The sequence below is a fragment of the Furipterus horrens genome, unplaced genomic scaffold (assembly GCF_987537825.1).
Source record: "Furipterus horrens unplaced genomic scaffold, mFurHor1.1.pri manual_scaffold_1, whole genome shotgun sequence".
NCBI classification, from domain to species: Eukaryota; Metazoa; Chordata; class Mammalia; order Chiroptera; family Furipteridae; genus Furipterus; species Furipterus horrens.
In genome coordinates, this window is record NW_028327171.1 from 36,960,914 (window position 1) to 36,977,354 (window position 16,441).

Sequence of the window (16,441 nt, forward strand, 5' to 3'; positions counted from 1 at the left end):
CTCAGTCATTTTGAATGACACAGCCACACAGTACACATGCTCACTCAATGGTATCTACCACCCCCACTGACTAGTACAGCAAAGTTGTAATTGTTCACGTATGCCCACTGCTGTCCACTCTCCTTGGCTGCCAGGTTACATTGATGTTGTGCAAACTGTTCTTGTTACATTAAAAAAGGGCTTGACATATTTCCAGACCTGGATATATATGTATACACACACCACACATAAAAATTTAGGATATCCTGTTATTTTTTGGCAATATGGATGGACCTTGAGGGTATTATACTGAAGGAAATACATCAGACATAGGAAAAACAAACACTTTATGCTCTCACTTATATGCAGAATCTAAAAAACAAAATTATTAATAGAAAACATCAGATTTGCGTTTACTAAAGGCAAGATTGGGAGATTTGGAGAAAGACCTTTAAAGGGTACAGTTATACAATAAATATGTATCTGGGATATACTGTACAACATATAATAGTATGATATTTATAAAAATTGTTAAGAGAGTAAATCTTAAAGAGTTTTCATTACAGGAAAAAACCATTTATTTTTTGCTTTGTCTTTTTAGTGTGTTTATATGAGATGCTAACTAAAGTTACTGCAGTAATCATTTCACAATACAGGGTGGGACAGAAGTTGCTTTACAGTTTTGAATATGTTAAACAGTTTATTCTTATATTATTATTTATTAATTATTGCATTATTTTCCATAAAACATCTTTAAACCACCTTTTGCCCCACACTATATACAAGTATATAAAACATTACGCTGTAAACCTTAAATTTATTCAGCAATATATATCAATTATGTCTCAAAATAGATAAGTGAGAACAAAGGAATATAGTTTCGATTGGATAGAATTTTGTTTATTGATGGAATTATGGTGTGGAAACATCACTGGCAGCAGTGGGTTAAGCTTGTCTGAGACAAATTTGTCAACTGTCTAAAATAATGCCTTAGAAAGAGGAAAGACTCCTCTTTTGTTAAGTTCTAATATTATTCTTAGATAACAATAGACATTTGGCTTGGGCAAAAGACATTAGAAAAAAAGATATAGAGTAGGTGAAGAGAACAAAAGAAATAGCTTAAAATATGGATAAAGAGAAAAATAGCAAGTTAATTCAAGTACCATTTTTGATACCAGAGTGCCTACAACATCAGCAAAAAAATACATTTTAGTGATTCATGTGTTCTATAACTGTATCCCTTGGTTTCCTCTTAGTTGAGCTGCAAATGTCACATTCCAGGAGCATGTGCCTCTAAAATATTGATGTTTTCTTCCATACTTTGTTTCTTGTGTTTTCACTATCTTTATTCTTCAAATCGAGTTATTTAACAAGTCCAGTTAACTCTGCTTCCTTGATAGCCTTCATATCTTCTCACTTTGACATCCACCTCTACTGGTTAATATCCATCTCTGCATCTATGTCAGCTTCTTTAGTTGGTCACTATCAACTTTTACCTGATTAATGCTACAGCTTTGTTACTGGTCTCTTCGCGTTTAATCTTTCCAAATCCTTCCTTCATATTTGATACAGAAGAATAAAAGAATGACCTTACTATGAAGTAAATCACAGCCCTGCTTCAGACCTCTGAAGGATTCTCCATTGGCTTCACAATAAAATGTAATTACCTTAACATGATCTGGAAGGCTTTATATTAACAGGCCTTTGTTTACATGTCTAACTTCATCTCGCTATTTTGCTTCATATTCCATACTGAAGCCAGGTTAAATTTCTTCCATATTTATGTTTTCTCTTGTTTATGAGCCTTTATAAATGTGGTCCTTCAGTCCACACCTCTTCATTTTATTCATTCTGCAGCAAGATAATATCTGAAGGAAAGGATAGATAATTTTTTTTTTTTTTAAGTTAAGGTCTAACTGCATTAAGCACATGGTTGTCCCAGTTGCCTTTTCAGATATAAGAACCTGATAAACTTTTAAGGAAGCAGAGGTATCAGCAGCCCTTTCCTTACAGTCTCTTTGTATTCGGGATTTTTTTTTTTAAGGCAAAAGCTCAGTTATTTAAATTTGCCAGAGTAGGAATATCTCTGACATTATGAAGGCATATTTTAATATCTATGAGTCAGCAAGTTCTCTCTCCCCTTCTTTGTGTTTCTCTCTCTGTTCCTGACTTTGTCTTTCTTTCACACGCACACATACACACATACATCCCACCTACAAGACATCACATCAGACAAAAATATTAATGAGAGTTCTATTAGAGGTAATAATTATGGCTCAAACTCATGTTTTATATTAAAACAATTTTCAGAGGAAACAATTTTCTCATACGTTTTTTGAAACACAAGTCATTCATAATCTTCAACATTAAGATCAAAGTTAGCCCTCAGCAAAGTTGTTGAAATAAGCAAATGTATGAAAAGTCTTTTTTGGGGGAGAGCAGGGAATGTATGTGTTTCCTGTCTTTCTTTCATTGCCCCTTTCTTACCCTTTGGTTTTCAACATCCCTTTAAAAGTGCCATGTACAATGGCATTCTGTATATCCCACAGAGTACAGTGGGGCCATTGTGTGTTTTCTGCTGTGTTCTGGGATTAATACAGTTGAATGGACAATTTTGACTGTCAGATCACATTACCCTGAATTTTGAGACGACCCTTGTTAGGTGATAAGAATGATGTTTAACAAACTCTCATTTGTTCTATTAAAATGCTTAAACAATGACAGTACAACTGAAAACCATGTAGAGTATCCCATAAGGAAAACACACCGTGTGCATAAATACTTGATAAATTCAAATTTTTATAGTCATAACTCATTCTGTCATTTCAGGGTGATTTTGGCTTAATTCTTACCAAAAAATAGTCTCTATTAAAACAGAGATCACTGATGGTCACCTACTGAAGCATTCTGAAATTTCCTATACAAATGTGTTTCCTTTAAGCTTCTCTGTAAAAAAGATATGTAATAAGTTGGTTTAAGTTTGAATACAGACCTAAGACAGGATGGCAACAATGAAGTGACAAGCATAACTGCTTATTAGTTATTAGCCAGATGGATTGAAAACAGATGAAAGAGAAGTTCTATCTCATAGGATTTTGCTACCTGCTGAAACTAACCCACCTGAGGCTTTATACTGTCTAATTATCTCATCCGTGGGAAAATGTCTTTCCTTATTTGTGTCTTCACTACTATTATACTGCTAGACCATTGCCAATTTGTGCTTAAGTATAACAACATAATTATGCCTTATTATTATAATTGTATGATTTTTAACATTGTTTTGCTTTTTTTCCTTTTTTAAAACTCAATTTGTGAACAGAACAAGTATAATAAATACTAATCTCTCTTTTTAATTGAGTAATAATTGACATAACATTATATTACTTTCATGCATACAATGTTATGAGTCAATGTGTGTCTATATTGCAAAATAGTGACCACACTAAATCCAGTTAACATCGTCATCAAACATAGTTACAAAATTTTTTTGTCTTGTGATGAGAACTTTTAAGTCCACTTTCCCAGCTACTTTCTTTTTTTTTTTTTTTAACAATCACATAAGGAAGCATTTATTTGAGGTTTAACATGAAATCATACAAATAAAATTTGTATAAACACAAATCCACATTGAATTATAACAGATAGCAAAAGGCAAAGTAAAAACAAAGAAAACTAATTGGCGGCTATATACAGTTGTACACAGCTGTGTCTTGTACACTAGAAAGTCTTTTACAAAATAATCATCTTAGAGCAACAGAAGACCGATCTTCAATGTTGTCCTGTAAGATGGGTTACTTTAGCAAGTTCCTCCTGTTTTCTCCAATGTCCTCCATTAGTATGGCTGATAATTGTTTTGGTGATTGCCACCCCCTCGAGATGCATTGCCGTAAGTGCTCTGTTGGCCACTGTAGTCTGCATATCCCTGTCCATATCCATAGTTCCCATAGTTATACCCGGTATAATCATAGCCGCCATAGGCACTATAGTTTTGATCACCACCATAGGTACTATTGTAATTTCCATATCCTTGATCATAGTAGTTATTAAATCCTTGGTTCCAGTTTTGGCCCTGACCTCGGCCACGACCCCTAGTACCACCTCGTCCACCAGCTGCAGCACCTCTTCCTCCTTTTTGTTGTTGCTGTTGCTGCCTATATACCTCTTTGGGTTGGGCAACTTTGATTTCACACTTCCCAGAACCAATTTGATGATATCTGCTTTCTAACAATTTCTTTACTGGCTCCTTCCTCATCTGTATATGTGATAAAACAAAAACCTCTTCTTTCATTTGTTTTTGTATCCATGGGAAGTTCAATATTTTCAATCTCACCAAAGGCTCCAAAATATTCTTTAATTTGTTCTTCAGAAGTATCTGGGCTCAATCCACCCACGAAAACCTTTTTGGGGGGTTCCTTCCCTTTTAAAGCTTTGGCCCTTTTAGGGTCTATCAATTTGCCATCCAGTTTGTGTTCCTTCAGTTCCAAAACCTTATCAACACTAGCAGCATCTTTGAAAAGCACAAATCCAAATCCTCTTGATCTTCCGGTGACTGGATCTGTTTTAATTGTGCAGTCTACAACTTCCCCAAATCGAGACAAATACTCAGTCAGATCTTTCTTGCTTGTATCCCAGCTCAAGCCTCCAATAAACATTTTACCGTCATCCTGCTGATTCTTGCTCGCGTTGATCTTGGATCCCTCTGCAAATTCCTCTATGTTGCTGTACTCGTTCACGTCCTCCATGGTAGCGGAGCTGTCAGCCGGGAGACGCTGGCGCGCAGGGCGAGTCGCGGCAGCAGCGGCGGCGGAGCGTTGTTCCCAGCTACTTTCAAACACTCAGTACAGTATTATTTACTATAGTCATCATGCTATACATTACATTCCTGTGACTAGGTCATTAATAAATGGCAGTTTGTACCTTTTGAACCTCTTTCACCCATTTCAGTGAGTGAAACCAATCTCTTCTCCATATTTATGAGCTCGGTCTTGTTTTTGATTTTAGATTCCACATATAACTGAGATCATAAGGCATTCATGTTTTTTCTCTCTGACTTGTTTCACTTAGCATTATTCTCTCAAGGTTTATCTGTGTTGTTGCAAATGGTAAGATGTTATTCTTTTTTTATGGCTTATTAATATTCCATTATATATATCTATATACACACAAACATACATATACATATATATGACTTAATAGTTGTATAATATCTTCAGATGAAAGTGAAGAAATCAGCCATCTTCTAGACAGTTTGTCTTTATGACTAAATATAATTGTATTTTTTTAAATGTGGTTTCCAGCACATGATAGATAAGTAGCTATTTTGAGAAGCCTGGAGTTACATGGATAAGACATTCAAATATTGGATACAGTTTTAACTTCTTATCCAGAAGTCTGGCATCTTCTAACTTGTTAAAATAACCACTCTTTGCCACTTCTATAATTAAAAATAAACATACAAAACTCTGAATAATAATAGCAGCTACCTTTTGGGGTTGCCGAGTATTTTTCAGGCCCACATGAGGCCATTTACTCCCCATAACATTTCTAAAAAACAACCCTGACTGTTTTCCTTATTTTATATATGAGGAGTCTGAGCTTCATTAATTTTAAGTAAGTAATAAAAGAAATACCTATTAAATAGTGGATCTAGGATTTTTAAAAAGGCTGATCTGATTTGATAGCCTGAAATAAACGTGCTTGCCATGTCTATAAGAGGATTACTGACCTGTAGCATTTGTTGACTAAATAACTTTAGGATTCTCAGTAAAAGCTTTCTGGAGTTTTGCTCTTTCTCTGTCTACCCCTTTTGACTTATACTTCTCTGCATTTACCTCCAGTTCTTGTTTCCTGATCCTCTTCGTTAGCGGTGTCTTTTTCCAGACAAGAGTGTAGGGCGTACTAGCTGTGCTAGCAGGCTAACATTCCTCTGCAGACACTGAGTCACCGTCTTGGCCTCATTAACATTTAGAGCCTAACACACCTGCTTTTAAATCCTAACATTGCTGCTTACTAACCCGGTGAATTGGACAAGCATCGCTCCGTGGCACAGTGTCTTCATCATTATAAAATGAGAATAATAATAGTACCTGCATTATATAGAACCACTTTGAATATTAAATGATTTAATAAATGTATAGCACTGGACATATTACCTGTCATATAATAATTAATTAATATTCATTAGATGTTATTATTTGTGATAACATCATCACTTTTATAACTTTTATAGGAAACATTATTATAAAGGAAGTCTTGTTAAGTTGAATTTTAAATAGCAATTGCATTTTGTAACAGCGAAAGTCTTATTAGTGCTTTGTCACTGAAATAATTGAGAGCCATATTATAATTACTAATATTTCATATTCAGAATTTTGAATGTGTTGTGCTATATTACACAATAGAGGGTAAAATAAAAGGAGAAAGTTGTTATGTCCATGGTTACTTGTAGTAATTTTGTTTGTTCTACTTTCTGATGTAGTGAAATAGTTGGATTCCTAGGAATGAGGCATAAAATTGAGACACATCTGAGTGGTAGAAAAAGGTCTTTTATTTTTATTTTTAAAATGCAGTTAAGCTTTTAATTGTCAAAATTCAATGTATAGACTTATTTCGAAGCTATCTCAATTGTCAAGGAAATTCAATGACAGCAAACTTAGGAAGAGCTTTGTCTAATTAGCAGGTTTTAAAGAATCTGCCTCAGTGGAGAAAGGCATTTTCATGGATAATATAAAACAATAGCCAATAACAAATCTTGAATTAAATTCAAATGTAAGTGCTTCTGATGTTCTGGGATTTCATGGTGTATCTACAGAAATTCCACTTGGCCTCAGTCCATGTCTTGCTTTCTGTTTCATATTGAAAATGGGCTGCATTACTTCTCAAAATGATAAACTAGACTGGGGATTCTCAAGTTATGTTCCCCTAAGCCACATCTGACTCTCAATCTATTTTCATAAACAAGGTTTTATTGAAACAACAACCATGCTCATTTGTTTATATACTGTCTATGGCTGCTTCATATTGTAACAGCAAAGCTGCAGAGTTGCAACTGCGACCATATGGACAGCAAAGCCGAAAACATTTACTATCTGGACCTTTACAGAAAGAAGTGTGCCAGTCCTGAAGTAAACAGATCTAAATACATACATGGGAGCCTATTTCAACTTGATGGTTCATACATTTTTTGCAGGAAAAATTACCTCTCCCCATTGGAATTTACTATGAGTATTAATTATAAAGGGCTACTGTTTCATGCATGATTAGCATTGTAGGAATATCCCTATAGAAGATAAAAAATGTTGCAAACAGAAAATAGGAAATGTGACTATTAAAATATTGAATGGGACGACTAATTCATCTTTTATATGATCACATTATTTTGTAAACATATTAAAGCAGTTTATTGAGGTTAAAAAAAGCACATTGACTTAATAGTGACATAAGACTTGAAAAATATATGAAATTATGGGTAATAAAAGCATTAAAACAAGCTATTATGAACATCATTTATTTAGTTCTATTAACATCATTAGAAATGACCCTATTTATTGATGTTTGAGTTTATTTAGATCTGTCTTTGAATATATCATATGCTTCCCCTTGGAAAATTTTTCACCAATTTTATCAATTTTTTTTCAATTTTTCCCATTTAGTTCTGTCCTTGTTAGTTATTATTTTCATAACTCTCTGCTTATTGTTTGGCTTCTTTAAGTTGTCTCTCAGTTTGGGGTCCAGAATTGAGAGCACTCAAATAGAACTCTCAACAGCACAAAAGTGATAGTGGGATTACTCTCTAACCCATGTAATCTTAGGAGAGGTATTGTGCATCGTAATTATCATCAGCAAATAAAACCCATGTAAAGGCCACCTCCCAAAAGTCTCTGTTCTCTTCTTAAAAATAAATTTAATGAACACTGGGAATAGAATTTGCTAGAAGCAGAATCCCGTGAGGGTTAGTCCTCTGTAAGGATTTCAGGGCTTCCTGTAGTTCATTTGCACAGAAGTATAGTTTACCTGCTCTGGGAGATGATGCTGATTACTTAAAAATCAGAAATGAAAGAAGAAACCCCAAAGCAAGGTGATTTATTTGCTTTCTGGTAAACTTGATTCTGTTTTGTAACCTTTGAAACATGGATTTTATGAGTGATACTATTAAAGTGTACATTCTAGAGTGTATTGTTAATCATTGCTGCTCTGCTGGGTGGCAGGATTACCTATCTGCATTGTAATGCAACTTTTCTTAATATTTACATTTGAAATACCAATGGATCTCATATACTTCTATGTATCAAATAGGGTTCACAAGAAGTAAGGGCTTGTGTCCAAAATAAAAAAAAAAATTAAATTTCTCTTAAAAAGTTATAGAACTTTTTAAACCAGTGTTATTTTTATGCTTTTGAAATAAAATATGTCACATTTATGGCTGTGGTCTAATTCTCCAAAATATAGATTATTATTCAAGGATCATTGTAGTATAAATAGAAACAGAGTAAACAATTGGTACCTTACTTATAGTATAGTTCAATGCACCAGCCATTTATTAAGCCTGTACTTTGTGAAATCCCTGTTCAGACTGTGGGGAATGCTGAGATGATGCCAGATCTCTGTGTCTGGATGAAGAGGATTCAAGACTGACATTAGCACATACAACTTTTAGAGTGTTTAGGTCCATTACCATGACTTCAGCTCCCATCTTTTCAAGAATGAAAACAATACCAGAATTAGAACATGGAGTTTCAGATGAATGCCCCAACATTTATTTCATTGTTACAACAAATATGTGCAATAAATATTACTAACTCTGTAGATAAATACATTGGAACTTAGAGTTTGTTAATTTATTGAGATCTGTAATCAGTTCACTTCTCTGTGATCTAGAATTTGATCCCATAATGCTACAGTTGCATTAGCACATATAATGCCAAAATGCATGTTGTTTTTATTTGCCATGCACAAATTTTATTTTATTTAGTTTACCAGTTCAGCAAATACCTATGACTAATACGTGAGAGGTACTGGGCTAGGCCCTGGATTGAAACGCATTTTCCTTGAACTTTAAATGTACATGTGTTCCTTTTTTTCAGAAGTAGATTTATGTTACTTTCCAACTGAACCAAGCACTTAGCTTATGATCAAAAAACAACTGAATAAATAAAATAAAATGGAATATTTAAATTGCTTGATTTAGAATTGCTCAAATTACAAGGACTCGTGAAACTTTACCTTGCTGATAATTTCCCTTTCCTTGGTAACTTACAATATAAAAATTAAAGCCTTTTAAGATTATCTTAAATTGTATTTCCTGACATTTCCATACAAATATTGAGTTACTGGAGAGTGTTTTTGAGTTGGGCCGTCACACCCTACATTGCTGTTTTTAATAAGCACAGAACTCTCTTAATAAAAGGAAGTAATTGGACTATATGGCTGACTTTTATTTAGACACCTGTTTTAGAATACATCCTCCTAATTGAAAGATAAGAGGAAAATGAACTGGGCAATGGCTATTAAAGACTGACTTGTTTAGTTTTTCATAGAGATAACATATTTCCAATTCCCGAGTTATGATACTGAAAATGAAGGGCCAGCTCCTTGTTGGGGGAAAGTGTTAGAGTAGCCCTAATGCAAAATCTCATTAAAGCAACTGTCAGGATTCGTCTATTTTATCATCACCTCCCCTTTACTATAAGAAGCAACTGTCGTTTTGAGTGAGTGTACTGCCAAAGAGGCATTTACAAATAAATGAAAAATGTCACAATTGATTTCATTCCTTGCAGAATACATTGTGTCAGCTTTGTCACAAACTGTCTTTTTTACTCTCTGTTTTAGATCTCCCAGCTGAACATTGGAAATAGCTTTTGATGGTTTAGGGACTCTTTCATTTGACCCCAGGTAAGCCATCTATTGGTGACCTTTAATAAATATTTGTAAAACCATCCAGCAGTTTGAGAATATAAAAATGCTTTTCACACTTCTTTCTGCAACTGATGTTTTTGCCAGAAAGCATTCAGATGTTAATATCGTTTACTTGCATTTCTGGACATTGGTGAAAATTATTTCATATAAAACATTGTAAAAGTTTATAACTTTATTTCACATTAGTTTTTCTAGTACAGTTGTTTGTTATTATCATGCTTAATCTAATAATAAAACTAACAATAGTGTTACTTATAAAGAAGATATCTGGGTTTGCTTTTTCTATATTTTGAAAAAACTTAATAGATGTCTAAATTTTTTATCACTTTTAAAAATAATTTCATCTTAATACATAAGTGTCATATAATTTATATAAAGATAATTGAAACACATTCATTATTGACCTTACCTTAAATCAGTCCTCCAGCAGTATTACTATTATTCTAACATTATTGAGGTCTTAGTCTGAGCCATTTACCATGCTAAGCAATTATATGAACTAGCTTATATAACAGTATCAGAGTGGTAAGTTAATATAGATTTGAAAAAAAAGCTAATTAGAAATTGCTAGCAGTATTTTGATTATGTATATCAAGTCAAAGGAAAGTAAATCTTCATATAATTATATTTTATGAGATTTTAATCAATATAATTAGTTATAGATCATGCTATCATTTGAGATTATTTAGCTCTCTACTTGAAAGAATGTGGAATGGACTAATTAGCAATATTCTGTTGCTCCTGCAAAGTAGAAGTTGAAGTGATTCACTTATTTATTCAACAAATGTTTATTGAGCCTCCGTTAACTGCCAGCTATTTTAAACTGATGACATGATGGTGAAGAATATGTATCTGCTTCTCTTACCTTGTTGCTTTTCTTTATCCCCAAACTCTTATTAGACATTTATTCCTAAAATATTAAAATTTAAGTAACATGAATTTCTAAGAAAACTTTTTAGAAACTCCTTTCTCTCAATATCTATTATGTCACATCCCACATTTCATTAATTTTTTTCCACTTAATTCTATTTGGGAGTGAAGTAGGATAAAAATTATGAAGAGAATTTCATGAAGAATTCTGGTAGAAATTATTTTTCATCACCCTATAGCTGAATGATCTTTTGTAAAACTTTTACATACTGATTGATTTTATTTTAAATTAGAAATTTGAAATGTATGACAATATAGCTCAATATGTGGTAAAGCACATATTTAGATCAGAAAGATACAAGAGAGTTAAATAACATAAAGGTTGATTGTCAAGGGATTTGATGGATGTAAAAGTACAATATGTTTAATTAGTAAATTTAAAGTGGGTTAAACAATCAACCATTCAATATATCCTGAGTATGTGGCATGTGCATGAAAATGCACTGGAAACTATGAAGTGTTTTTTTAAAACATTCAAGAAGCATTAGTGAGCTCCATTTATTATTTTCATTATGATGGAGGTAGATGAATTTAGTACGTTTCCTGTTACAAAACTATGTGCAATTACAGGAGAACAAAAAAGGCAGTGAAAACTTAATACAGGACCAGGGAATAGGAGAATGTGTACATAGGTGCTATTTATGAGGTGAAGGTAGCCTTAGTGAGAGTTATTAGAAAAAGGTTAAATCCATGTACTGTAGAATTTTCAAAGAAGGCATTTTAGATCATACGGCTGGACCTGTACTATGACAGATGGAGAACATTTGGGTAGATGGGAGAGATAAGTAGAAAACTTTCTTTTTTTTTTCCCCCTTGGGTGACCGAATAGCATGAGACATACAGGGAGAATGGCAGTGTAAGAAGGAGAGGTTAGTGAGTGTAACACAAGGTTTGTCCCGAGACATTACTGAATGTGAGGAGAAGGAGAGTTGGGGTCATCAAAGCCAGGCAGAGTAGTTAAATCCTTGGCAATGGACCGTTGTAAGCTGTTGAGCTGGGAGTGCCATGATGAAAGCAGGATCTTCTGTGAAATGAACACGCGCTGCATTAGAGGCAGCAAGGCAAGCTGGGACGGAGCTGTGGACATCTATCTATGCACAAGGGGAGTGGGTTGAATTTGGATACTGATGTGGGGAGTAAATGAAGAAAAACAGTGTAAGCAATTAGGCTATATTTTACTGATACTTATATCTTATTTTCAAATTTAACACATTCTAGAGACAGTGATTAGCAGTCAGGTTAAATTATTATTGATTACCTCATTTATATTTAATTTCTAAGATGTTTAATAGTCTACTCTCTAGACTTTTCTCTGTCCTTTCTTTTCCACTTTCCCTCTAAAAAAGCAAACTTTTAGGGTGTCTTTTATTAAATTATTTTTAATAATTAATCATCATTTAAAATTGTATTATCTAAACATTTTAAAATCACATAGGCTTAAAATCAAAACATAGCAACCTTCTATATCTCCCCAGTTCTGCTTCTGAGACAAGCATTTTCAACTGTTCTAATTTTTCTTCCAAAAGCTCCGTGCTTTTATAGTTATTGATTAATTTATAAATTATTGATATTATCATTGACTTCTTGTTTTTCTGGTTGAGATTTGTTTTTCCAAGATCTCATACCTGCTGTTGCAGATATTCTCCTTTCATTTTAAGTGCGAAGTTATACCACAGTTCATAAAATTAATGGATTTTAGACATATAATGACTAAGTGAATATTTATTTTTTACTTCTAAAGTACATCATATATTATGAATGTTTCTTTTTCATGTAAACATTTTTCCTGAAATTTACACTTTCCTTTTTTGTTTGCTTAGTTTTTTTTAATATCTGTTCCTATTTGTTCCCAAATGTTCTAAAATGCATCTATGAAATTGCAATCAATAACATTTTAAATGACTTTTTGTTATTGTCTTTGTCAGAAAATGGCCTTTAATGCCTTTATTATTAAGGACAGAAGCCCAAGTAAAGATCTTAGTCCTACCCTTAAGACATGAGAAAAACAAAACAATCCAAAAGAAACTAGTAAAATGTTATTCTGAAAACCAACAAAATAAACTCCTCTTGAGCTTGATGGGGAGAGAGATAAAAATTGGAAATAAGGAAGGGAATGGGCTCGGATTAAAATAACCTGTTAGCTATAGTAAACAGTTTTTATGTTTGGCCTGGAAATATTTCTATTGTATCACTTCATCCTGCTGTGTAAATTTTAACTGTTGTTTCTAGACCTGGTGCAACTGTCATCCTGAAATTTTCTGTTTTTTTTTGTATTTGGATCCATGTTACCTGCATCCCATTTTTGTCTCTAATGGCTTTCTAATAAAGGGTTTCTGGAAAAGTTTTCTGACTCCTTAAAAGCTTGTAATGTTTTGATTCTATTCCCATGCTTGATTGACAGTTTGGGTGAGCACAGGCAGCTTCCTCTCAGAATTTTGGGGCTTCTATTATCTTGTAGTATTTGTGCTGAGAAGTCTGAGGCCATTGTAATGGCTGGTGCTTCTTTTCTCAGAAAATGTTATGATCTCTGTTGAAAATTCAAGTGCCTTTCAAACTGGTCTTTCAATTTTATAATGTTCTTGTTGTTGTTATTATTGTATTGTTATATTATTATTGCTATTTTCTTCTGATTTTGTTCTTTAATTCTGCAACTCCTATTGTTAAAAAAATGCTGGCTATCCTGAATTAATTCTCTGATTTTATTTTCTTCTTCCCCCTCGCCCCTCTTACTTTTCATTTCTTTTGTTTCTGGTGATTTCCTTGGTTTTATCTTTTATTATAATTTCCTAATTTTTAGAAACTTCTAATTTTGTGATTATTCTTGTTTTATAGTATCCTGTTCTTGAATTATGGTACACTGTATTAATTATATTTTTGAAGTCTTTCTCACTTTGCATAGTCTTTTCCCTCCTGGGTCCCTTCTTTGTTTGTTTGTTTTATTCTTTGTGTATGTGTGTGTTGGAAGCATTCTTCACATATAAATTAATTCTTTAAAAAATAATTCTTGAATGCTCATTTTAAAAGTGAAACACTAAAAGCTAATAACTATATACTTATGTGGGATTTATTTCATTGTGAACTATACTACAGAATGGTAATGAGAAAGTCTTTTCATTTTCAATACCTGATTTTATACATACGTATATGTATGTGTGTGTGTGTGTGTGAGAGAGAGAGAGTTTTATAACAACCCATAGAGGTAGATATTTCTTTCATTATATTGCTGAAGAAACAGAGTCAACTTGAGGTTAAGTAATTTTCCAAGTTTACACATCATATTAGGCACAATACTCTGTTTCTCCTTAGCTCTATATTATTCAAAATCTTACTCTTTCTAAGATATCATTTAATTTATTTTTCCCTTTTGGAGACACAGTTATGAATCAAATGGCATTATGATAAAACTTGGTGAAAACAATTATAGCTCTTTAAACTGCAAATTAAATGTAACTTAACATGTTGTAAATACATTTGAGTTGCTATCTGAAAACTACAAGTAAATCTTCAAAATTATGATGTTCATTATTAAATATGCAAATACAAAATTAGAAACAATCTAAATTCCTAAAATGAGAGTACTTTTAAATAAGTTATGGTGAAGCTATATGATGAAGTATTATGTAGCTCTTAAACATTATTCTTTTAAAAGGTACTTATAAAATACCATAAGGAATGTCTGGTATGTTAAGTGAAAAAGCAGAATGCTAAAATTCACTCTCAATACAGTGCAGAGTAGGCTAAAATTCATGTACATGTGCATAGAAATAAGACTAGGAGAAAATACAGCAAATCGAAAATAGTATTTTGTTTCTAAATTTTTGAATTATAGAAAATGTAAATATCTCATTGATGCTATTCTATAATTTCCAGATTTCCTAAAATAAATATATTACTTTAATAATGAAAAAAGTCTTTAAAACCACTTGAAAGGAAAACAGAAAGACTCTAGTCTCTCTGCTGTTGATAGTCAGTGAAACTAAATGTTCTTTGGTTTTTTTCTACTTTCTGTATCTCCATCTGGGGATAATGCTAATGGGACAGCATTGGGCTCTTTACTGCACTGGATTGTTATTAAGAATTTTCTAATTCAGGGAAAGACACTCACTCCTGTCATCAATTTATTGCCCACTTTCTTTTTTCCCCTAACTCCATTGTCTTGTTTTCTCTGTCTTTAAACACACATTATAAATTGGATTGCAATAAGTATGTTTTACTTAAATTGCTAATGTACATTTTAAATCCATTGTATATTTTTACTTACAGTGCAACTATAAATATGATTTAGCAGTTGGAACTTGTTTTGAAATAGTTTGTGAACATCTATCAAAGTATTTCTGGAGACATATATGAGAGAAATTATAGTTGTATAACTGGATTTTATGAATAAAATGTAAGGGGAAAAATTATCCTGATTATGTATACTTAATACTGGTTTAACTTTTTAATATTTTTGCTATATAAAGTTATTTTATGTAGTTTAATTACTAATTACTGTAATTTTAAACACCTGGGTTTCCTTTGCACTATCTACAAAAATCTTTAGGACATAGAATTAATGCATACATGATATTGAAATAGAGTGAAATAGGAGGGAATTCAGGTATTACTTAATCTTTTATGAATCTCAGGTATACCGAATTCTTCTAGAAAAGAAATTATGAAAGCAGCAATGCAAGAACTGTGGACACAATTTCAATGACAGAATTTTTTGAATGAGTACTGTAAAACATAAAATTTAAAGTTCAGATAATTTGGCCAAATTAAATAGTTAATTCGTGTAAGGGAGGGGAGTAGATACTGTGTTCTTGAATATTCAAGAAAGATTGAAATGGTTTTTTTTTTTGTTTGTTTTTTTCTCTAATCACTCTGCAAACATTTATTAAGGCATCCAAGAGCTGAACAGTTGTTCATTCTATTAAAAATGGGTTATGTTGGCTGGTATTTTATATTATTTATTATATTAATATAATAAAATTTTGGCAGATTGCTACTATTAAAGCAGCGATATAAAAATTATGCTTCAAGTCAGAAGCAAAGCACATCTTCACCACAGCTTCATTTTTGAAATATGGTAAATTAAAAGACACAAATGTTTCTAATTCTGTCACCTCCCCCAGTAGGCTAAAGAATCTTATGTTTTGCCTAATTGAACTCATGATAAATTATCAAGTTTGTTAGTTTACACTTTTAGAAGGATGCTTCTAACTTTAGAATTATAGGTTTGACTTAGACAACTTTGCATCTTCATCCACCAAAATGAGGTGAGCAAAATAAGTGGCCTCATTGTGGTGGCATGTGGCTTTTCTAATTGCGGCTCCTGATCTGCCTCAAAATTTTCACATACTTTGGGTCGTCCTGGGCACAAATCCTGTGCGTGACTCTGTTTTGCCATGTGACAATCTTCTCAAAGTTCTGATCCTGCTGCCAGTGTTATTTTGCTCACATTATAAAAGTTTTTCTTCTATGACCTTATTCTGTAATGCAGTTAAAAGTAAGAATTAAATTAAAGCCACTGACTTGTTTTCTGTTGGCTGAAATACTAAATACTTTTAAGTAGGCAATTTTTCCTTTTTGTGTGTGAAAATACTGAATCTATCTTTTGACTATTGATGTGTAT

General features: G+C 32.7%; 1 protein-coding gene and 1 long non-coding RNA gene across 2 annotated transcripts in view; one reads left to right on the forward strand and one right to left on the reverse strand.

Annotated features, from left to right (window-relative positions):
• Positions 1 to 3,532: 3,532 nt before the first annotated feature.
• Positions 3,533 to 4,805, reverse strand: LOC150020893 (heterogeneous nuclear ribonucleoprotein D-like). Its single transcript, XM_090276253.1, is given in 2 exon segments — positions 3,533 to 4,222; positions 4,224 to 4,805. Coding segments are annotated over 2 exon segments (909 nt in total). The 5' UTR covers positions 4,722 to 4,805; the 3' UTR covers positions 3,533 to 3,811.
• A 5,006-nt stretch (positions 4,806 to 9,811) lies between these two features.
• Positions 9,812 to 16,441, forward strand: part of LOC150020894 (uncharacterized) — a 297,133-nt gene continuing 290,503 nt past the window's right edge. The window contains exon 1 of the long non-coding RNA XR_016511120.1: positions 9,812 to 9,870. This is a non-coding gene — a long non-coding RNA (uncharacterized LOC150020894). The remainder of the gene's footprint in view (positions 9,871 to 16,441) is intronic.